Here is a 24,230-nt window from a genome sequence, read left to right on the forward strand (position 1 = left end):
TAGAAATTAAACAGAAATAAATCTATGGGGGAGAAGTGCATACATGCATTGAACAAAGGCCAAGCAGTGTATTTGCCTTTAATTTCATCCTTGGAAGGGACACCTGGGTTTGGTGACGATTTCATCACAGTGGTACACAGCCAGAGTACCAATTCCAGTCTGAACTGGTAATATTTGGCAAAATTTAAAGCAACTGGAATTGCTGGGAAATGTCAAGCAGCACTGAGAGTTGGCAGTGCTACCAACTGCAATTATAATGAAAAGCTAATAGGCTCTTGACCATGGAGAACCACTTAGACAAGCACATCTACACACAGCTCATGTAAACAGGTGGAATTCTGTAAAACCCAGTGTAGCTGCAATTACATACACTGTCAGAGCACTTGGACCTGTGTCTTTAGTACTTTTTTCTGGTTCAGCTATTTGTTCAGCTATGAGATAAAAACTGACTCACCTTACATTTGTACCTGCCAAGTAGCATCGAAAGGACTATTTGTAATCACAATTCATTCCTGGAACTCGGGGAGTAAATATCACTGAGCAAATTGTATGTCTGGCTCTCGATGTTTCCATCCATGTCTCTGCTTTCTCTGGAAGGATTCACCTGTTGGTTTTTCACTCTGTGCCCAGCTTCTGGAGCTCCAGAAGTCTCTGGTGGCAGCAAGCAGCCTGAATTGCCTTTCTGAGAATTTTCCATCTATTTTATTTGAGGTATTTCCCAGACTCCCTCTCCCAGACCTTGGACTTTCTTATAGGGATGGTGACTCCATCTGCTTCAGCTTTTCTGAAAGGGATAGAGGAAAATATAAGTGCTAATTTTCTTTGTGAGCTGAGATGAATTTTGCTTGATATTTTTGTAGAAACATCAGTGTAAGCACCACTGAAAGCTTGGTGGGAAACAGGTTAACCCTGTTTTTTTACAGCTGTTGCTCCCAGTGCAGATACTTGGTACAGAAATCAGGTTAAGGTGTATTTCCCACAACCATCCCCAAAGTAATTTGGAAGGAAGAAGTTTGATGAGTGAGTTGCTTGCATTAGTCAGGGAAGGAAGGATAAGTAAATCTTGTCTCTTGGATTGAGCAAGCTACTATTCTGAATTTTGCCTTGGGCTTAGATGAAGGAAGCTGCTAAGGGTTTTAGTCATTGTTTAATTGAGGGGAGTTGTTTAACTTTTGTTATATTTTTCCCCTAAATAGGCAAAGGACTCCTTGGATTTATTTGTCATTACTTTATAACAGCAGCCATATTTTGTGACATACTTCAGAAAGCACATTTATGAAAGGAATTATGTGCTGTTAACCTTGCAACACTCAGACTGGACTCAGAGATCAAAGGCTGCTCCTGAATGCCAAGGCCCAGCCCTCACACTTTTGAGAAGGTGGAGCTCATAGGGCCATGACAGTCAGTTGATTCTGACAGTGCAAAAGAAAAAAAGATACTTTATGAGTACAAGTAATACTTGCCTACTCTGTAGGCAACACAGCAAATGTGAGGCAAAAAAAAAATTGCATTAAAGATAAAAATGCATAGGAATGCAGTTAAATCTGAATGTGAGGATGTAGCATCCTTCTTTCCTCTGAACAGCCTGTAGTGGGAGAATAGATGATATTTGGGGGCTAAGAGGGTATTTTACCTCTCATAATCTTATCCTGTGTACTATTTTTCCGCTTCTACTTTGGCATTATTTTCCAGGCAGTTTTCATTCTGGCCTTTGCAGACTGTGTTGTGCGCACTGAGTCATGGGCTTGTGCTTTCAGAAGGGTTGTCAGTCACAGCTATTCTCGTGCAGCAGTGATATGATTAGCTCTGTTTTTTACTGTAAACTATTAATTTAACCAAAGTTTGAACACAGTGGAGAAAGAACTATCAGTGGGTGAATGTGCCAGCTTAAAAGCAGAGACACTGTGTGGAATGGGTGGTTGCCTTCCTTTGGGATTGTGGGAAAAGATGTCAAGGAAAAGCAGCCCTACATGTGAGAAATCCTCAGGCAATGATGTTCATGGAGATGTCTTAGTTGCCCTTATTCCAACCAGTGCCTGGGGAGGTTATGAGCACAGGGCCCTCCACAGCCCTGTTGTCTCAGAAAGCTGGTCCTGGCATTCCCAGCCTCCCAACCTGTGCCTGCATCTCCTCTGCAGGCTCACTTCTGGCTGGCTGGGGAGTCTGTAAGGTGCCTGGTTTGTGCCCTGTGTTGTCTCCAGGGGTTTCTCCCAGCAGCTGTCACACACATACCTGCAGTGGTGTGGCTGCCAAAAACCAGAGAGAAGAGGTGGAGCTGCCTGGGTCCCTAAGTGAGCCATGATTGCCATATCTTGATGTGTCTCAGCGCTGCCTTTTTCTACCACTCTCTCCCCTCTACCTGAAATTTGATTGGTAATCGACCAATATGGGCTGAAAAAGTGGTGTCAGCCTGAGCTGTGAATTGACCTGCTTTTGTCAGTTTGTCACAGTTTTATTGCTGTTTTAGCACAATGCCTGCGTGCTGAAGCCCAGCACTTCTGTCACCTAGAGAAAAGCCTGGCAGGCTGATGTCCTCAGGAACAATTTCCAAGTGCAGAGGGGCCAGGGGTTCCTTTTCTCTTCACCAGCTAATCCAAACTTCACATCTTTCTAGTCAAAGAGCAACCTAAAGCCAAAACAACCTGCAGGTGCACTGTGTTTACCCCATCTCCAATACTGCCTGGAATTCACTTGCAGCGGTGCTCAGTAGCATTGCCTTGAGAGTAAGATAAAAATTGTGTCCTCCACTAAAATTGACCGTATTAGGTTCATCTCTTTGCAATTCTTAAGTTTATTACAGGAACAACAGACTGGATTCTTTAAATCAAAATATTTCAAATGTAGGAAATGAGGAATAAGAGAGAATTCCAAAGCCTTTCATGAAAGACTCATCTTAAAAGCTAATTTAGCTTTCTGCACAGCAGCAAACAGATCCAACAGTTCACCCAAAACCTAGCTGAAAGGATGTGTGTTTATACCTCTTATTTGTATTGAGATTTCAAAATAAGCTTTTTGAACAAGCTGTGATCTTTTATTTGGTTTCTTTAAGCTAAGAGTATTGCAGTGTCAGACTCTGTTTCCTTAATTGATTATAACTTTGCCGTTCTCATATAGCAAAGCTTATGATGAGTGAATAATGCATTGCCCAGTGCTTCTGCAGCTTGGCCCAGAATTTGGCTTCGAGTAGCTTTTTCATATCTTTGTTTCTGACACAAATATCTTTGCTGTTTCTTTGGATAAATGAGTCCTTTCCAGCGGCCCAGGGTGCTTGAAAATAGTCATGATCCAGACAGCATGTCTAAGTGACCCTACAAATAGCAAACATGGGAATGCAGCTCAGCATGTATAAGCAACCCTACAATAATAACTTTGTGTGTGCAGTCCAGCAGGTGGGAAAAATCCAGAACTGGGTTGATAAAAGAGCTGCTGAAAGTGTTATGGAAGTAACAGATCTGAGTGACCGCAGTTTTCTTAGTTTTACACCTGCAAACTCTTTATTATTGTTTTTGTTATTATTATTGCTATTATTGCTATTACTATTACAATTATTTTATGGAGCAGTTGCCATTACCTGGCTTTGCAGACCTGTGTTATTTTTCATCAACAACATCCAGTCTGTTGCTTTGCTTGTTTTTCTGGAAGCTGTTCCTATCTCTCCAGCTCAGCTCCTAACTCTTACCCATGTCTAAGTCATCTTGCACCTCACTGCTCCTCCAGCTGCTCTGTTCAGATCATGAAATCAGTCTGCAAGCAAGAGCCCCAACCCCTGAACATCCTCAACAAACCCACAACGTTATCACTTTTACTCCTGGAAAGGGATAAATCAAAACTCAGAGCTTTCAAGACTCTAAAAATGATGAAAATGTTGTTATTATTATTTCAAAATTATTCCCGCATGTTCAGGAAACAGGCAGTATAATTGGCTTCGCAGAAATACCTGTTTGGTGGGGAGGGAAGGGAAGGGAAGGGAAGGGAAGGGAAGGGAAGGGAAGGGAAGGGAAGGGAAGGGAAGGGAAGGGAAGGGAAGGGAAGGGAAGGGAAGGGAAGGGAAGGGAAGGGAAGGGAAGGGAAGGGAAGGGAAGGGAAGGGAAGGGAAGGGAAGGGAAGGGAAGGGAAGGGAAGGGAAGGGAAGGGAAGGGAAGGGAAGGGAAGGGAAGGGAAGGGAAGGGAAGGGAAGGGAAGGGAAGGGAAGGGAAGGGAAGGGAAGGGAAGGGAAGGGAAGGGAAGGGAAGGGAAGGGAAGGGAAGGGAAGGGAAGGGAAGGTTTGGGAAGGGAAGGGAAGGGAAGGGAAGGGAAGGGAAGGGAAGGGAAGGGAAGGGAAGGGAAGGGAAGGGAAGGGAAGGGAAGGGAAGGGAAGGGAAGGGAAGGGAAGGGAAGGGAAGGGAAGGGAAGGGAAGGGAAGGGAAGGGAAGGGAAGGGAAGGGAAGGGAAGGGAAGGGAAGGGAAGGGAAGGGAAGGGAAGGGAAGGGAAGGGAAGGGAAGGGAAGGGAAGGGAAGGGAAGGGAAGGGAAGGGAAGGGAAGGGAAGGGAAGGGAAGGGAAGGGAAGGGAAGGGAAGGGAAGGGAAGGGAAGGGAAGGGAAGGGAAGGGAAGGGAAGGGAAGGTTTGGGAAGGTTTGGGAAGGGAAGGTTTGGGAAGGGAAGGTTTGGGAAGGGAAGGTTTGGGAAGGGAAGGGAAGGGAAGGTTTGGGAAGGGAAGGGAAGGTTTGGGAAGGGAAGGTTTGGGAAGGGAAGGTTTGGGAAGGGAAGGTTTGGGAAGGGAAGGGAAGGTTTGGGAAGGGAAGGGAAGGTTTGGGAAGGTTTGGGAAGGTTTGGGAAGGTTTGGGAAGGTTTGGGAAGGTTTGGGAAGGTTTGGGAAGGGAAGGGAAGGGAAGGGAAGGGAAGGGAAGGGAAGGGAAGGGAAGGGAAGGGAAGGGAAGGGAAGGGAAGGGAAGGGAAGGGAAGGGAAGGGAAGGGAAGGGAAGGGAAGGGAAGGGAAGGGAAGGGAAGGGAAGGGAAGGGAAGGGAAGGGAAGGGAAGGGAAGGGAAGGGAAGGGAAGGGAAGGGAAGGGAAGGGAAGGGAAGGGAAGGGAAGGGAAGGGAAGGGAAGGGAAGGGAAGGGAAGGGAAGGGAAAGGAGGAGCCGGGAGCGATGCCGGGGCCGCGCTGGTCCCCGCGGGGCCGGGGCGGACATCTAGCGGTGGCACGGCTGCTTACAGGGGCACGCCAGCTCTTCCTTCCCGGCACCGCATCCTCACCCGCATCCCGCTTTGCAGCCCCCTCCCCGCCCTGCCAACCCTTCCTTTCGGGAAGGAGCGCCCAGGCAAATGGCAGGGAAATTTCATTTATATCCTCCTAACCCGGCCCTCGGTTACTCCCCGTCATCATTTCCTTCACTGTAGTGCTTGACTTTTTATTTTTTATTAAACAGGTCTAAGCAGAGATTTTAATTGTGCAACAGCTCATTTCCCAAAGGATTACAGAGGGCTGCTGTGTCACCTTCCTGAGGGATCCTGCCTTTAACAACCCTCCCTGAAGGGCTCCTTCAGCCTCCTTGAGAAGCCACAGCCCCCTGAGGATGTATGTAAACACGTTGCTGAGAATTAATACAGAATACCTAGAAATGTAAAATACTCAGTATCCCTGTAAGCCTCAGGTTAAGGAATGCACTAATCCAGGCCCAAAAGGAGGCTGAGCAATAATTGCATGCAGCGGGGTAATTGTTGTTTAGATTGTCCCCTGCTCATATTACATCTTGAGGTTGCAGGGGAAACATTCCACAAATCTTAGGTTCCCTTCCATCTACCCCTCCTTGCACCAAATTGAGTATTTAAGTCACCTTTCCTTGTGTTTCTTTTTGTCTGTCTGTCTGCCTCTCTCAAAATAAAAGGCAGGACCTATCCAGTCAGATGCAGAGAAACAAGAAAATGCTCAGATATTTCAATACCCTGGAGCTACCCCTTAGCAGATAAAATGACTAAAAATGAAATTTAAAGCACATCTGATTTACCTGTTGTTTGTGTGACTCAAATACCTATGTTTAATTTTGTCTATGGATTGGAAAAAGTTAATTTCAAGCCTTGTTTCTCTTGCTAGCAGCAACAACCTTTTAAACTGAGTATTACTGGTGAACCATATAGAGCTGGTTAAAAAAAAAATGCTTTTCAGTTCCACCATGCAGTTGTTCGGACGACAATTATGGCAGCTGAAGTTTAATCATAGTGTTTGATAGCTCATTTTCTCAATGTCAACACAAGGCACTGTTAAAAAAAATGAATTCTTTCATTTGATAAGCTGGCTCCAGAGCACTGGGCTCATTCAATAGGAAAACTCTTTCACAGGGCTGCAGCATGCATGGTTTTTCTCTTTCCTTTTTTTTTTTTCCCTTTCCTTTTTTTTTTTTTTCCCTTCTTTTTTTTTTTTTCCCCTGAAAGCCACCCAAGAAGAGATTAATCACAAGGGGGAAACTCAGCTTCACCCTCTAGCTGCAGGTCGCAATTTTTATTTGTATGGAATTGGCTTTTGGAAAGCTGAAGGCTGCCTGAGGGCAGGGACCTGATATAAGAAGAACCTGAGAATGAAGCAGCAGGGATTGATTAGCCTACTTCATATCCCACACTCCATAAGCACACTCCAACCGCAATCTAACACACCGCTGAGCTGAATAGACAAGAGAAATTGGATTCCTTCCTAATATTTAACCTTCAAGTCAGCTCCAACAGTTGTTGATATGTTGTTCTACCAGCAAGTAACAGTCGCTTTTTTATTCCAGCACCCACCCACACACACATATATACAGTTTTATAAGTTATATGCTATATATTTACATATTTTCCATTTTCAATCTGTTTCAGAGCATGGTTTACCTAATCCATTTCAGTAAAAGTTTCAGGGAAGAACAAACTGACCAAACAATTATGCATAAAGCTGTAGTGAGAGAAGGGAGGGAAAGAGAAATAAAAAGTAGAAAAAACTCATTGTCTGTTTCATGTCTTTCAAGGTCTTTTTCACACAGTCATTTTTATTTTACCTGTAATTTTCCCAGTTCATTAATTGTAGGAATAGTCAGGATTGTATCTAGTGATAGGGATGCTGCTGGCTCTGCCGTCCTGGAGGTTTCATTTTAGATGTTTCTGTGTAGATGAGATATTTTTGGGAAATGTTTTCTCTTACTGGAGTTTGCAAACCCATCAGAAGGCACCGTGAAACCTGGGCCATTCATTGCAGTACATGAGACTCTTGGTGGGGTTGCCCAGGACAGGACAGGACAGTCCAAGGCAGCAGCTCCTGACCCTCATTGAGCCCCTCAGGAAAGCTCCCCCCTTTCCAGCCTGAGGAAAAGCTCAGAACACGATGCAGAATGGCCAGGAAGTGGTGATGACAGTGGGGCGTTTGGGGGCTGGACTCTCAGAGAGGGGCTCTGGGGTTCTCTTTAGGAAAGGCTGGTTCTGGGGGATAATCCCTGCTCTGCAAACATGCCCATTCCACTTTGCCGAGGCCTGACATGCTGAGCAAACTCCTGGGGTCACCGAGAGGCTGCCTGGACGCTTGCTGACCTCCCCAGGCTGCCTCCCCGTGCTGGGGTTGTGGGATTGCAGACATCCCAAGCTCCCCGCGGCCTCCTGGCTCGTGGGCTATGAGCTGCCTTGGCTTCCGAGCCCCCAGGAGGGCTGAGCTGCCACCCGTGCTCTGCCATGATCCCCACAGTCTTGTGTGTACATGAGGTGTGACACATTCCCCATGGGGGTCTCCAGGGGAAATTGACATTTCTGATTCTTCATTCATGTCTGGAATGGACAGAATGTGAGAAATTGGGATTTTTCTCACAATGGCCATTTTGATTCATGCTTAGGTGCACAGCTTCCGTCCTTTCTGAGAAGCTGAACTGCCTTTACAGGGGCTCCTGAGAAGGGCTGTGGCAGTAGCAAGGACTCTTCTGTTGCTTGGTTGTCACAGGGTAAGGACACACTGGTGGGAAACACCAGCTTGTCCATCCTACTTACTGTATGGCCAGAGAGTACACCAAATTTTTCTTTATGTAGAAAGAACCAGTGAGCAGTGATTATGAAGCCTTTTCACACTGCATAACCAGCCTAGATCTTCTAGAATTGGGCGCTGTCATTTTGCAGCTCATTGTGAAAAAAGGTTGCCTTAATAATACAGTCTATTGGGAGAACATGCTGCTGAAACTGCTGCAAGCAAAGTGAAATTTTCATGTAAACATCTTCAAATATTTTTATGACCCATCAGCTTGAGTTTTATAAGTCAATGTATGAGTGAATACACAAAGCTTCTCTCTTTGTTTGCATATCCTGCCTCTACTGAGTTTTAAATGTTCATGCTATGTGGACAAAATCCAACTCTACATCTGTTTATGGCATATGTAGGCAGCATCATCTCCAAGATTTTTTTTCAAGTCTAGTTGAGCTCAGTAGCTTTGTGAAAAAGAACTCTCAACACTTGAGCTAGCTTCCCTGTACCCTGACTGATTTCCCTTACAGGCTTGGGATCCTCTGGATTTCTTGAAATTTCACATTCAAAATAGGACAGCAGCAACAACTATCCCCCCACTAAGGAAAGAGACACACATGACACATGTCCCCGGCAGTGATGGCCCAGATAATAATTATGTCCATGTGCCTCTGACCACAGTGATGTGACTTTCCAGCCTGTGGATCTGGAGACTTTAGCTCACAGAATAAAGCAATGTCCTGGAAAAAAGTAGTAAAAGTGAAACAACAAGGGCTATTCAGTAACTTAGGCTGGCATTAATGAGGACATTAATGAGTCTGCTGGTTATTCACCTGCTCCCCAGGGGATCCCAGATAAATCATAGAATTATGTCATGGTTTGGGTTCGAAAGGACCTGAAACATCATCTCATTCCAGCCTCCTGCCATGGACGGGGTCACTCTCCACTGTCCCAGGTTGCTCAAAGTTCCACCCAACCTGGCCTTGGACACTTCCAGGGATGGGGCTGCTTCTCTGGGCAGCCTGTGCCAGGGCCTCACCACCCTCAGAGTAAAGAATTTCCTCCTGATATCTAAATCCCACAAGCTTCTCATAAGACAGCATTTCCTTCTGTGTGATTTCAGCATTTAGTCTACAAAATCTATGGATCTGTCTATCTATCCCAAGTGTCTATCCCAGGTGTTATCTCTCTGTGGTTTGAACTGATGCTTTAACACTAAATTTTACCCTAAATTTTTTTATCACTGGTAGGGACATACTGGAGCTATTACACAAAGCCAGGCCTTGCTCACCGATTTGATTATTTCTGTTACTGATTAAGAAGGAAAAGGAGTGCAGGAAAGGCAAAATGGGTTTTAAAATATTTTTGTGATACAGCATTTGACAAGTGACAGAGCACTACAGCCTTCATGATGGAAAATAGAGATTTAGCAGCCTCAAAAAAATTGTGGGAACAAGCTGATTTGATCATGATGTTTGTAAAGTGATCATTATGTTTCATTTTTAGAAGGCTGAAGTGCTTTCATGGGATATAAAGTGTTTGGTTGAAAGGAAGCACTGGGACTATATCCTAAGAAGTTACTTTGATATAGTTAGATATTTTCATTTGTTGGAATTTTTGCTTTATCTGAAATTTTGACTGTTCTGATGTGGGACTTTGCTGAGGAATTAAAGCTGTGGCCTTTCATGTGCTCTAATGATATGGGTTGTGATTCACAGGGGCAGCCATGGCAATAAACAAAGCAATTCCCTTCCCTGTGCACTGGAAGAAGCTTTTCCATTGCCCTGGCTTTTTAAATGCCCTCATTTGTGTGTGTGTGTGTGTGTGTGCACATACACATTTTATATGTTACATATTTATAATGTTACATTTTATATCTCTGCCTTGATTCTGCACATTCACAACAGTCTGCTGCTACCAATAATTCCCTGGGCTGTGTTAGCCATACCTGCCAAGTAATTTGGGATCCTTCCCCTACTGAGCATGCTTTCCTGATGGCAAGTACCTAAGACTGCAGGTTGTAAAGAAAAGCCATTTTTTTAAAGCTGAAACATAAATATGTGTTTGTGTGGGGATCCCAGCACACCCCAGCATGCTGGCAATGGGGGGAAGTAAGAGTTCCTCCTGAAAGAGAGTTCCTCCTGAAGTGCTTGAGAGACATTTTAAACATCTCCCCCTTTTGATATATCTTGCTATTGAGGTGCTGGTTGCAAATTTTGTAACTAATAGTCTCGCCTGATATTTTTAACAACTTAATGAGCACTGTGACAAATGTAAATAGCTTCTCAGTAACACAAGTTTCCAGTTTGTATTAAAATGGAAGAAGGCCTTTAGTAAGACATAGCTCCTGCTGGGCTGTGTGCTGTAAAACCTCATTTGAGCCCGTGCCTGTAACCAGGAGCTCAGAGCCCAAACAGGCGAGAAGGATTTCTGTCTTCATTTTTATAAATGAGAAACTGAGGCAAACGAGTCATGAAGTGCCGTGTCCAGATTGCATGGAGACGGTGTAATAGAGCCAGAAAATGTATTGTGCTATCTTCCTGTCAAAGAGATGTGTTGCTTTCCTGACCTTACTGTTATGGAAACCTTGCGTGAGGTGAGTAGCCTTTCAAGACTGGGATGCCAGACTGTATTTCTTTTTCCCCAAAATAAATTTGTCCGTGCCACTAGAAGCTCACCAGTAATCAGGAAATATTGCTTTCCAAAGAGACAAGGTGCTTATCAGGTGGCACAGCTGCATAGGGTGGCCAGTGCTGGAGTACAAGAGGCAAGGGTGGGCAAGCAGCAGCTCCTGCCCTTGGAAAAGCTGCTTTTTGGTCAATGTGAACCCCCTGTGCCATCACTCCCCCAGCACCAGCCAAAATTCCTCTGCTTGCCATCCCCAACACTGCTTGTGCCTGCTTTAAGCCCTGCTGTCACTGCTAGTAAGCAATGAAATTGTTGTACTCACGGTATTGCCTGGATGAAGCACATGTAATCACCTCCTGGAAAAAAAAAAAAAAAAGAAAAAAAAAGTATAAAAGGAGACTTAGGTCAAATTTACCACAGGAAGATATAAAAAATAAATGCAAGTAGAGGGGAAATGAGAAATGCATAAAAAAAGGAAAGTAATAGCAATTAGATGAAGTGACAAAAATGCTGGATTTAGCTGAAGGAAAATTTACCTGAAGCAACATCCAACTATTGGTCCTAATCTCATCAACACCCATCAACACCTAATGCTGGTAAAATCCCATTGTGTGGCTGAGCCCTGTTGAACACAGGCTACAGCTTGGCCAGGGCAGCCTGTCTCTGCTGGTAATAAAATGCTCTACAAAGTAATTCAGTAATTCTAAGACGCTCCATTTATGATTTTGCAAAAATTGCCACTCTCTTCTGGGTTTCAGACTAACTTGAGAGGATTTAAGAGTACTGTTAATAATGCCACTTCTGTGGAAAAGCCATAACCATGAAGGAAAACAGAAACAGGAAATAATGAGGAAAACTCTGTGTAAAGCAGGAGAATTCTCCAGGTGCTCTGGTAAGAGTATTTTTTATTAGACATGATTATTTTCTGTGCTGTTTATTCAATCACAGCATCATCTCCATCCCCCTTTTCCTCAGCTCCTCTGCAGTCACTGTCACTACACATCGTGCACAATGGAAATAGATACATATTTATTCACCCTGGCCCAAAAGTAAGTTTTGTGGCACCTGTACCACTCCCTGTTCAGTGTGTTATGTCAACATTCAGATTCAGCATGTGAGCAATGTACTGAGTCCAGCAAAGGGTGGGTTAGCTGAGTCCCAACCTGTCATTCCTGCTGACCTGCCATGTGCCCTGCTGGCTGGCACTATGGCAAATGTGGCCTTTCTGCTGCACATCCTACCAAAGGACAGGCCCTGTCCTCTTTTTGTTTCATTACACCCACTGCTTCATTCTTCCTTCTGGATTCCCCATCTCTCCGTGGAATCTTTTCTTCAAAGGTTCTGCTTCCTTATGGGACCTTTTGGTGTTCTCCATCTATATCCTCATCCACACAGGTTCCCACAATTATTTACTCTTCATTTATTGGTTCCTCTTATTTTTATCCTTATTTTATTCTTTTAGCACCTACCTATTCACAGATGCTTCATTCTCTCCTTTTCATACAATTCTATCCCATAGATCATGCACAGTAGTTGACCCACAACATCTTTATTTAGTTTGTATTCAACAGTTCTTCCCAAAGAAAGCAACCTCAAAACATTTGCTGGTTTTTTCACACGGATTTTTTTTTTTTTTTTTTTAATAAGTTCTCTTGCCAAGACACATCTTTTTGATGGGCTTAATTTCTTTACACCTCTTTCCAGCCAAACTAACGTAATTTTCCCTTTGAGATGAGAGGTTTCCCCGTGTCCACTCATTCCACCTGACTTCTGGCTGCTGATGAAATCTGAAAGTAAGCTATGCTGGACGGCAGGACATCTATTTTCTCAGACAGACAGATTGTGTTCCTTTGCATGTTATACTTAAGAATGTAACCTACTTTAGGGGTCTTTAGATATGTGCCAAATAATGGCTACATTACACTACAATTACATATCCACACTTCGAAGAAAATGCTGTTTCTGTTGTGACACTGTTTTCATCCAGTCTAATGGGTTTTATTCCCTAGGAAAGTAAAAGATCAGAATGCTTCTATTAACCTTGCTCTCCTAAATGTTTGAGTAGTTAAATTCTAGGTCATTATATTGATTCACAAGGCAACAAGTAAATTCTGTGGTTGGTAAGTATTTGCCAGTTGACTAGGCTTTATCCAATTCCATCTTGCTCCTGCAGCAGCATAATATTTCCATTGCAGTCAGCTTATGGGTGCAAATGATCCCATCTGCATCTTGATTTATTCCTTACTAGTTGGAAATATGCAGTGTCAAGTATTCAGTGAATTTTGCTAGGTCCTAATGAGGATTCAGTGTAACAGGATTTTCTCCAGCTTCAGTCTTGTAGAAAAATTTTTCTGCATATCTGTCTTTCCAAATCAAAAAAGATACAGTGTGCTGGTAGATAGTACATTTTACTTCCAATAAAGTTTCAGGCTATGCTAAAGAAAAAGAGAATAGTGCACTTCAGTCTTACCACTTATCCCACTGTGGTATTGGCAAGAAGCAGAAAAAGATGGTTGGGAAGACGAGGATTAACTCCTGGGTCTGGCTGAGAAGACGGAATGAAGGGGTTTTAAGGCCTGTTAACTCTCTTGAAACAGAAGATCAGTAAAAAACAAAGGGTCAATAGCAGAATTTAGGGCTCAAAAAGGCTGCCCTGAGTTGCTCAGTGCACAACAACCCATATATTTAAGTGGTTTGCTAGACTAGTGTTACCAGAACATATTGTTTTCTTCGCTAAATCCTTTCTTTTCTGAATTATATGCGTTGCAGAGGAAGTGAATAGCACCTTTTCTTTATGGCACTGAAAGGCTGTGTCTGGATTGATAGGAACCACAGCAGCCTTTGTGGATCACAGGGACATTTTTTGTGATGACAGAGTCTGTCCCTGACCACATTATTCAGTCACCCAGGTGTTTGTCAGTCCAGGTGTTTCAGAACTGGTCCTGCTGCCCATTTAAAAGGGAGGTTCCAAAAGGTGCAGTTGCTGTTATGAAAATATATCCACTCGGTTGCTGAGTTAAAATCAGATTGTCACTGGTTTAAAAATCTGATATTGCTGTCCATCACACTAAAACGTGATAATGGCTCCTGTAAAGTTGGTAATCCTTGTGCTTATGCAGTGTAATGTAGTAATGCTCCTGACCAGCGTAAGCATGGAGATTTGGTTATTATGTAGAATAGTTATAATAAGAAATATGACTGCAAAAGCAAAGCAGTCAGTTGAAATTGGTCTATAATTAAATGCTTAGAAAATTCTGTGCTTAGCTCATTTTAAAATCAAGTGCTTCTTTGTAGCAATTTCCTTTCTTTAATTACAATTTCCTGTCTAGTTTGACATTTACAATGCAATCTTGGGGGACATGTTTGTGATTTATTATTCTTGCTCCTATCAGGATATCACTCGGCAGAAATGAGTTTATAAAATAAGAGCTCAAATTATTATGGCCTTTGACCAATAAAGCTGGCTCATAATTTCAGGCCTGAGAAAAGATTAACATTTTTGACAATCAAATGCAGAATTACCAATGGGGGACAATTTTGAAAACTATTTCAATTTTCTGAAACATTGTACATTTTTAATAAGGAGTATATAACTGGTTATATATCGGAGCACAGACTTAAGAGTAGAAAGAGCAATACTGAATTGTAAAGCAAACCTGAAAGGAAGACTTGAACATCTAACATTGTTTAGCCTCTTCTGAATGAAATTGAAACTGCTAAATCAACACTACTTGAAAATTACCTAATGGAAGAGATATAAAAGCTCAGACAAGCTCACAGCAATGCACTCTTCCTTTTCTCTAGCATTCCTGACTCCATAGGCTAATTTGTCTGGAGGAGCCAGGAGAAATTTTTCTGGGTTTTGTTGGTTTTATTTTTTATTTTTTTTTTCAAATCTTACTGAATAAATTTTTTTCTCGGTTATTATTTTTCTTTTGGGGTTTCATTTAGAGAAACAGATGCCCCTGCTAAACTGCATAAACATGATCTATTCGGCTGTCACTGCTTTTCCAATGACTTTCTTTGTCCCCGATTCAGGAAAATGTCATTGTTCAGGACAACACAGAAGTCAAAATGAATTCCCCACGACTCGTGCAAATGTTCGAAGTTAAATGTGAACTCGTCTGTAACACAAAGTAGGCACTCTGCCTCGTGTGCTGGGAAGAGTGAGTTCTCAAAAGCTCTATCCAAAGTGGTAGGTGTGTTTTTAGTGTTAATTTGATGTAATGTCAAAATGGATGGCCTATAAAATTATATTGAAGGGGAGAGAAATGGTATTGGCAGGGAAGAAAAATCTGTATCTTTGGAGATCTTTAAAACAGCTCGTGTACACATTGCTAGGAGGTGCAAATGCTTAGCACCTCTCAAAGTCAGGCTGCTTTTATTTACATGCCAGCATATAGAGTTAAGAGCCTATTTTTAAGTACTGTGAATTAAAATCATTATTTTAAAGAATCTGTCCTCCCTCATGCCCGAGGAGATGGGAAAACATGGTATTAGTTACTTTGTTTTAGTGAGGCGAAAGTGAGAAAGTGGCAGGCTCTGACTCCCAAGTGGTTCCTGGGATAAGGGCAGGGCTGGGAGTCCTTCCACAGCATTCCCTGAGCCCCACCTCAGCTGCCTGCGCCATACTCATTAGTTATGAGCACATCAAATTCCTGTCCTCTCAAAGCAAATAGCATGGGATTATTCCATGGGATGTATTCTGCTTCAGGGGTGGGCTTAAATGAATGCTCAAGCACTCCTTTCCTAGGGCACCTGTCTGCAGTTTTAATGGGAAGGAAGTAGTATGGAAATTGGATGCACCCATGAAGAGCACCTGTACTGAGCCCCTGAGCAGGAGACCTGGCAGGGATGAGGGGCTGCTGTCTTCCCAGAGAAAAAACTCCAGGCAAGTCCATGGGCTGGTTAAAACATATAGCTCTGAGGTGGGGAAAAGGAAAGTTAAACCCGTGGAGCTGCATGATTTGCTTAGAAAATTATCTGAGCAGTTCCGAAAAATAACGTGGTGGCAGAAGTCAATGCTTGCTAGAAAGGAGGAAAGTTCAGTGAGTAATGAGACCAACATATCTTCATCATCCAGTGTCAAAACAGGAATTTTGATGGCTGGGTATGTTTGGCTTTGGGCTGTGACCAGTAATGATGACTAGAGAACCATTTTCTCCAGCCACTTCCATTGCTTAATTGTTTTCTTACAGAGTTACGTCAGAAAGGAGAAGGATTTGTTAACCTGTCATCTTTGCATCTTGATATTGAGATAGAAAATAATCAGGAATTCCATTGCTATCTAGTCTGGAAAGGCACGTGTTATGAACTCAAATATCTTCTGGCTATAAAAAGGTTTTATGCAGTCATAAAACTGCCGAGTTTACATAGGAGCTGCACATGCCAGCACACACCTGCCAAGAGTCTCCGTTCAGTCAAACTCTGAGACATAATAGGTCATGCTCTGTCTCCTCTCATTAGACCCTGGCCAGGAGGCCAGTTCTGGCAGCTCAGTCCAAAGGCTCCAAAGGCCTTTCTAAACATCTAGAAAAGTTTTCCCTATTGAGTAGGATTTGTGTAGGAAACACACAGTGTGTTCTAATTTGACTTGAATTCCTAAATTGAAAGAATTAAATTACCTCTCCAAAAATCTTCTCTCTTTTCTTTAAGGATTGTGTTATACTCTTTAATTCTGGGCTGAGTGAATTCCCATACAGAAAGAAAAACATACTTATGAGACCAGGCTCCTCAGCTGATGTGAATCAGCAGAGCATCGCTGGTGTCAGTGAAATCATGCAAGTTTATACATGCTGATTACTTGGCCCTTAACATAACAAGGTTTTCCTAGAGCTGTGTGTTTTGACTCTGTCAAGTCTTTCAATCCACATATGGATTATATATATTTTTTACTTATGCACAGATGTTTTAGGCCATGGATAGAAATAGTCTTTTGGGTGCTGGCAGGATTCCTCAGTGCTAATGTTATTATTTTAAAAGTCATACCAGTTACAGTTTCAGGTGCAGACAGTGACAAATACAGCAGCACAACTTTGCTCAAGAATGTACCACAGAGAGAAAGAGAAAGATCATTTTGCTGAATGATGATTCCCCCTTGGCATTACCACTGTAACAAGACTGCCATAGATAAATGTGTAATAATTTTGTTATTCTGAGCCACAAATGGCAGTTCTTTGGTTGTAGCAAACTCTTCTACTTGACTACACTGCAGCTGTAGGTATCCTGATAGACTGAATTTATAAATATTTGTAGACTTCTCTTCCATTCTTACTACCTACCTCTCATGCAGCATCTAGAGTTTCTGCTGCAGAAAAAGAAATGGTACAAATATCTCAAGGTACTGATTCCTTTTTGGCATCAATGTTCCCTTGTCTGTGGAAAACAGATGTAATAACAGTTTGGTGGGAAAACAGGATGTTGTTTCAGCCTAGTTTAGGATGCCTTCAGCAACTGTGATATATTAGGAGACCAAGATTTTCAACATGAGGAGCTTTGAAAATCCTCTCCTAGTTTCTTTATTTATGGACATATTTGAAAATGGACTTGTTTGCCAGATTATGAAGAAACCAGCACTCCTCATTATTTACACCTGGATCTTCAGGATTAGTCCTCTCCCAAGTGGAACCATAAAAATTCATATGAAGGCACAGTCTGTGATCCAAGAACTTGGGTTTGTTTGCGTTCTTAAAGGTAGAACAAGCCATCATCTAGCCTGGACACAACATTGATAAATTCCAACCCCTGAAGAGAATCCAAGCACCAAACATTACCCTCTCAGGGTGTCTCTTGGGTGCGAGCCCAAAAGCAGAGCTGCTCCTTTTCTCCTATTGATCACACATGAAATGTATCTCATCTGACTCTCCTTGAAATCCGTGGGGGTTCTGTCATTAAGTCAACAGAAAGCCCACACTTTATTATTTGTAATGTATTTCTTATTTGCTCAACCCGAGCACTCCTTTTGGTGTTTTCCGGGTAAGCAGAAAGTTCAGGAGGGAACCCGGTTCCAAAGATTTTTTTCCATGGATTCCAACAGCTTCTGATTCCAACACCAGCTGGAGTCCAGAACTAGGTTCAGCATCCCCGCTTGTCTGTTTTGACTCTGCTCAGCAATGAAGAAATGCAGGAAAGGGGCTTGGTGTGCAGCAAACAGCAGCACTTCAGCTCTGTGAATTTTTGCACGCTTTGCTATTTCCTAATGTTTGTTTGGATTTCGCATACTGCCCAGGCAAAATTAATTGCTTGCACATTTCTGAAAATTTAGTCCAATGATCTCTTTTTCTGTTTCCTGGGGTATGTATGCTTTTGGCTGCCAAAAATAACTCTGAGAGACAGGTTACATGGAAGCTGGGATTATCCATGGAAAGTAATAGTGGTACTCTCATGCACGAAGAATGAGCAGGCTGCCGATTGTAATATGTTTAAAGGGTCAACAGAAATCCATACGTGGTCAAGAAACAAGACAAACATCGGCCACCAGTCTGATGGGAAAAGCAACATCCATTAAGTCCATTAAATTTAACATTGGAATCAATGTTTAAACCACAAGAAGTAATTAGTGTAATTCATATTACAGACCTTTGGATTTTTGAAACCGGGTTTAATTATATTGAAAAATGACAGCTTCATTTTCCTTCTATGGGTAGGTTACTACCATGTTCCCGATGCTTTTATTAGGGCTGGGTGCTGATACCAGGTTTTTAATGACATTAAGCAAAGTAGTGTTTCAGCCATTTGAGGAACAATAAATCAGGCTAGATTCTTTTTGAATGGAGACAACACAGATCAAGTGGCTTTTAAATAATTTTTCTTCATCACTGAGAAGTGGAGCTGTTCACTGGAAACATCAGCCCATGGGAAAAAAATTGCAAGTTGTAGAGTGTGGAGTGATATTTGGATTCTCTGGCTTTCTTTGCCTGCATCAATGGACAATTCATGAGCTACTGCTAAGCTCTGGAAAGGTATCTCTGTAATCCTTTGCCAATACAAACTCCACATAACTTTTACAAGGTCTTTCATTAGCAGTGTCAGATTTGAAGAAAGATGGAGTGATACTGCATCCTCTGGACTTAAAACCTTTTAATATTGACAAAGACATTGAAAGGAAAGTAAATGTGGCCATGAAGATGCACAAAAAGTGTGAATTTTCATAATATTTTCCTTGCTGGTTTTGAGGAAAGTAAAATGTTTATCTTGTTTCTATCTTCTTTATGTGCTCCTACTTGACTCTTCTTTCTTCAATCACATTCTTTCACTGGTTCTGTTTAATTTGGGATCTTTTCTTTACTGGCCAAATTTTGCAGAGCTATCAGTAATCAGTATGTAAAGGTCATGAAAAACCAGTGGTGCCTTCTCTTTTGACTTCCATTAATGCAAAAAATAATGCAAATCATTGATTTTAAAATAAGTGCCTCTTGGCCTGGAACTGTTTCCTGGTTCCACCCTGTGCTTGGGATAGAGGAAAGCATTTTATTTACTGAGCAATGCAGAGAAATGGGAATGTACATATACAGCCTGAGTTTGTAAATAAAGGTGCTGAAACCATGCGAGCTCTGTCATCCTGCTTCTGTGTACCTGTAGAGCAATCCAAAGTTTCTGAGTCAGGAGTGTGTGACTGAATGTTGTGTAGGAAACCATCAAGGAGTGGGATAATGACTTGAAATCTCTTGGTCTGTGGTCTTTCATTTAAACTGACTACAAAAGTAAAGTAAAAATCCAGGTAGCTTTAAATTGTTTAAATTTAATTTGAATTGTTTGAAAATAGGGAGCATCCAGCCTCTCCCTACACCAGAGGAATTAAATTTAAAGAGATGAAAATGAAATTATACTTCCTCACAGACACCACAAGGCCTTGGGTCTGGCTGTGACCCTTCCAGCCATGGAGGCCCAGTCATGGTGTTTACAGGTTTGTGTTCACCACGCTGCAAGGCAGGGATGTGGCGGAGCACAGAGACCCCAAGGAATGTTACGCCAGGTCTTGGAAAACAAAAGATGAAGCTGCCAAATAAGAACCCAGGAAATTCAATAGGTATTGCTGCAAAGAGGATGAGCCATATGCAGGAGGGGCACCATCAACAAGCCTTAGTGACGTTGGTGCAGAAGGCAAAGGAAAGTAGTGCAGCAGTAGAAAGAAAGGGAGGCAGATGTGGTATGATGTGGGATCATTTTGTCAGCTCTTTGGGTGAAAAACCTGTTTAAACTGGTAGAGAAGAAAGCTCAGTATTTAGGACTGAGCAGTACTGAAGGGCCCTGCACCAACAAGTGAAGACAGCAATTCTCTGTAGCATTTTCTGACCGTGGGGATTATGAGTGCAGGTACAAGATCTCTTTATAGGGCATGGGAAAAAGAAAGAGGGAAGGAGAAGATTCCAGACCTGTAAAGAGATTTCCAGCATAGATTAGTCTTTGGGCATGTTGATACTGTATGGATAGATGTACACTCATCGTGCTCATGCTATTCACTGAAAAAAATCCTTCTCATGAGGGATTATTAGCTCAGGCTTGGTGCCAGTGCAATCACATGGCTTCTGTCAGATTGGAGCGTGGGCAGAGCTTGCTCATGGCTGTTTGCAATATGTGGTGTAAACATACCCAAAGAGTAATAGCAGGTGGTAGCAGAGGAGGTGGATGGAAAGGAAGACTTGGAACAAAAGATGCTAAGCTTCATTTGCCGTATGATGAGCCAAATTCATCATTGGTGTAACGCCCTGAAGTCAGCGGAGTTATAATAATAAAATTAGTCCAAGGAATCAGATCCGTCCCTGGCACTCCATGCAATGCCTTTGATCTGATGAGGTATAAGTCATGGCAGCATCTTGCCTGCTGAACTCACAGCATGATGCCTCCAGGGTGAAACATCGGGAAAAAAACCTCACAATGGCACTGGGAAGTCACGAGCTAAATTTTAAATGTACATTTCAGTTTGAAATCCTGGCAGAGTAGTTTTTTCCTTCCTGCATATTTGTCCCAAATGGTAACAATATAATGAAATCTCTAGCCACACATTCAGTGCTCAAAATGGGATTAATTTCTTTCTGTTTGGCTAGTACAAATAACTGCACATGAAGAGTTTATGCAATAGCAGAGGGGGTTATTTTGTCTTGGCAATGGTTTTGTCTGGAGCGATGGAAGAAACTGAGGTAACGTGAATATTGTATTTAGTTTTCTTCATCCAGCATTCTTCAACCAGCATTTCATTTGGCACTCCCTACTTATTAAAGTGCTCTTTTGCATTGCTTCCCAGCTTCAGCTCTGCAACTCCCAAGCAGGCCAAACACAATTCCTCTCACCCTCGCTTCTCCTTCCTGAAAGAAAAACTCCAAGAAAAAGCTAATACAAAACCCAGGAAAACAAGCCAAGTATGCCCCAAGAACCAAGCACATTTCTCTCCCTTTTTCATTATTGAGTAAATGCACTCAGAAATTGTACTGGTTAAACCATCCTCAGCTGGTTTTTACCTGCCTTGAATGAGCTCAGTGAGTGAGTTCTCAATTTACAGTAGCTGAGAATCTGGCCCTTGTTAGTAAGAGTTTTAAATAATACAGGATCAGCCACCCTTCAGGAATTTGAATTCTCTCTGAGCCTGGGATTTGTGGTCTGGGAGGCTGAACTGGCTGTCCACTGGAAGTGGTAAGTGGCAAGGAATGGGTGCTCAGGGACGTCTCTGCTGAGCAGCTGCTTCACAGAAGGGCTTTTACCCTTAGGGCTACCCAAGAGCACATTTTTGGTGTTGTTCTTTAAGAGGACTAAGCTACTGTCTTTCTCTGCATCTTCACTCCCTCTTACTTGTTCTGTGGTGAAGAGGGATGCTGCAGATGGCAACTTTTCTGTAAGAAATGATACCTGTGCTTGATATCCCACACCTATGGGAGCAGAACTGTGCTTGGCACTGGTGCTGTCCCTGTGCAGAACAGCTCCTGCAAGAGCCAGAGCTCCTTGGAAATATGGATTCCACGGGTATGTTCCCTGTGGGTTACCCTCTACTCATTCTTGAACCTCTTGTAGAGCCTCAGCAAAGCTGGCTGAGGGAAAGGTCTCCAAGCCATTTAATTCCTGCAAATGTGTGGAAAAATACAGAGCCAAAGAAGAAAGGAGGCAAAAGTCATACACGCTCAAGTCTTTGTAACAAGGGACCTAGAGGCCACATCCATGTCTAACCACAGAGAAATGGAAAAAAAGCTTCTTATTATAGTTTTTACTTCTGTTTATAAGCTATCTGCTCAAGCAGTTTTAAAAAGCACTGAGGTGCAACTGAACATGTCATGTTCAAGTAATATATCAGACAAAAGTAGTTAATTTTTTTTCTTCTCTTGAAATGTCTTGAAGTAGATCAGAATGTGGTTCTGTGATGGCTTTAGGTTTGTCAATCTTTTGTGAACCCCTTTTTTCCCTATTTTTTCAATCCCACTGGGAAGAAATTTGATGCTAGTAGCCCACACTGAGCAGTGTGGCCTCACCACCACTGGGCAGATGGGTTATGTGTTTGGATGAGTGAGAAAGCAAGTGCATCTGGCTCAAATGTCACCTCTGAATTTCAATTTCCTTTTCCACTAACATCATTCATATATGAGACTCAGAAATGCATTTTGCGCAATTTATTGTTATTCTGATTTGTATGAGAGTTGTGTGGAGTGATCCCAGAGAAGACAGGGTACAATGTGCTTAATTAGTTAAGGTGTAGCCCTTGATAGATGCAATCTATTTGAATTTATAACAGACAGGTAAGAGAAAAGGAGGAAATGGAAGCACAAAGGGGTAAAAGGACTTGGTCAAGGTCACATCTGTGTAAGTAAAACTTGATCACTCAAATGTTCACGGCAAGTAAATATGAAAGGAGAGCAGTCGGCCAAAGTAAATTCACTTTAAAACCTGAATGAAAATAATCAATAGTATTCACCCACTGTGTCCCAAATGCCTGAATCAATTTGATAACAAACAGTTTGTTCCCTTTTCTTAGTTATTTGTAAAGAAGTGGCTTGATTGCCAGTGTGCCTAATTCCAGACATATGCCAATTCCCTAATGGTAATGGAGCTACACTACCGCATGCCAAGACTGAGGCGGATACTCGGCTCTTTCCTGCTAGATTTCTCCCAAAAGATCTGCAGTCAAATCCCTGTTTAACGACTATCAGACGAACATATGTGCTGCTTTGTGGATCCGCTTCCCATCCAGTGTAAACACAGCACAGCAGCTCGGTTCCTGTGCTGCGGTTGCGGCCCTGTTTGTAAGCACGAGCTCGGGCTTGCGTGTAGCTACACGAGTCCGGGGCCACTTGGGTGCTTGCTGGGAGCCACTCCTGCTGTGGCACCTGGGACTTCTCCTAGGAGAGCTGTCTGCAGCCAGTCCCTCTCCCAGGAGCCGGCTCTGTTAGCCAGTGCCTGCTGGAAGAGGTTGCAAGGGGGCTGAGCTCAGCAGGAGCTCTCTGGGCACAAAGAACGGCTTCCTATGGAAAATGTGGTGCTGGTGCTCCTGCTCTGTCAGCTCCAGGCTCAGCAGCTGGGCCCATGGGAGAGGCACAGGGAGCATTTACAGAGACACAGGCACAGATTTCCTATCAGAACTGCCACAGCCATCCTGCAAAGGGGTCTGCTCTCACTTTGGCACACACCAGCCTGCAGGGCCAAAACCCCAAAGGCTCTTCTGGCAATCAGATCATTCCCCAGATCAGCTGGGGACAGGTATCAAAAGCAGTGGGGTCTCTTTGCACTGGGGATGATTAGGCCTGTTCTGCATAACTCTCCTTCATTAGGCTATATATTACTTTAGGCTAACTCACAATGTCTATTTTAATTTTTTTCCCTTTCTATTAGATCACATTCACCTTTAAGATAGTGAGTTCTGCTTACAGTTTAGATGAAGTTCTCAAAATGGTCAGTCAATTTCAGCTTTTTTTTTTTTTTTTTCCAAAAGCAACAAGAAATTGAATGTATTTGGGAGTACTGATGGTGGGACAAATACACCTTTTTGGAAGTTATCTATCCTAATCTACCCACTGAGCTCTGTAAAAATCTCCAGTGCATGTAATATTGTGAATTCATGATTGCAGGTCATTTGGTCCAAAACATCAGCCATCAGCTATTTCCTGCACTAGTCCCTATCTACAGAAGGGTTATTCATTAGGTCTTTGCAGATTCATACTCCTTTTCCCATCTTGCTAGATTCCATAGTGCTATTTTTCCATCTCCTTTGCAAATTAAGTCGCCGTGTCAGTGATTCATGTGGAAAATAACAACACCTGCACTTCATCCTCTTTTGGCTGTGCTGCTCAGGTGAAGGAACACCCTTTGCTGAAAGCAAACCAAATCATGAAGGTCTGGACTAACACTGTTGCAGAAAAGGGATATTCTTGGTACTAAAACTCCTGGGGAAAAGCCAGCTCTAGCCTGAGCAGTTGGAACTTGCTGTGCTGTGTTTGACTTGCATGGGCATCTTCATTATTGAAAGCTCAAAGAAAACTGTTTCTCCCTATGTGGTGTCTTCTCTTCTGTTCAGGGAATAAATAACCTATTCCTTGCTTCATTCACTTCTGTAACTGCCACTGCTATTGCTGTTTCCTGTAAGAAACCATGGAGCTGCACTTGGAATATTACTGTGTAATTAAAGGGTATAAAATACTTTCACTATAAGCATATTCCCTGTTAAACATACATGGTCA

At 42.7% G+C, this 24,230-nt stretch overlaps 1 protein-coding gene across 3 annotated transcripts in view; it reads left to right on the top strand.

Moving 5' to 3' along the window:
• The window catches only part of LOC111930550 (uncharacterized), a 211,447-nt gene that overhangs the window by 172,193 nt on the left and 15,024 nt on the right, over nucleotides 1–24,230 (top strand). The window contains exons 4-6 of one of the 3 annotated variants that reach the window (XR_015287719.1): nucleotides 11,334–11,467; nucleotides 14,614–14,770; nucleotides 15,329–15,466. The exons of 1 other annotated variant lie outside the window; for it this stretch is intronic. Coding sequence is in view for 1 of the 2 variants with exons in the window: in XM_086892072.1 (XP_086748198.1) it covers nucleotides 15,430–15,466 (37 nt within the window). In the remaining variant the exon portion in view is untranslated. Of the gene's footprint in view, nucleotides 1–5,407; nucleotides 5,557–11,333; nucleotides 11,468–14,613; nucleotides 14,771–15,328; nucleotides 15,467–24,230 lie in introns of those variants that run through there. One more of the 3 variants, XM_086892072.1, reaches the window with a different exon arrangement.

The sequence above is a fragment of the Cyanistes caeruleus genome, chromosome 6, assembly GCF_971803275.1.
Source record: "Cyanistes caeruleus chromosome 6, bCyaCae1.hap1.1, whole genome shotgun sequence".
Classification (NCBI taxonomy): Eukaryota; Metazoa; Chordata; class Aves; order Passeriformes; family Paridae; genus Cyanistes; species Cyanistes caeruleus.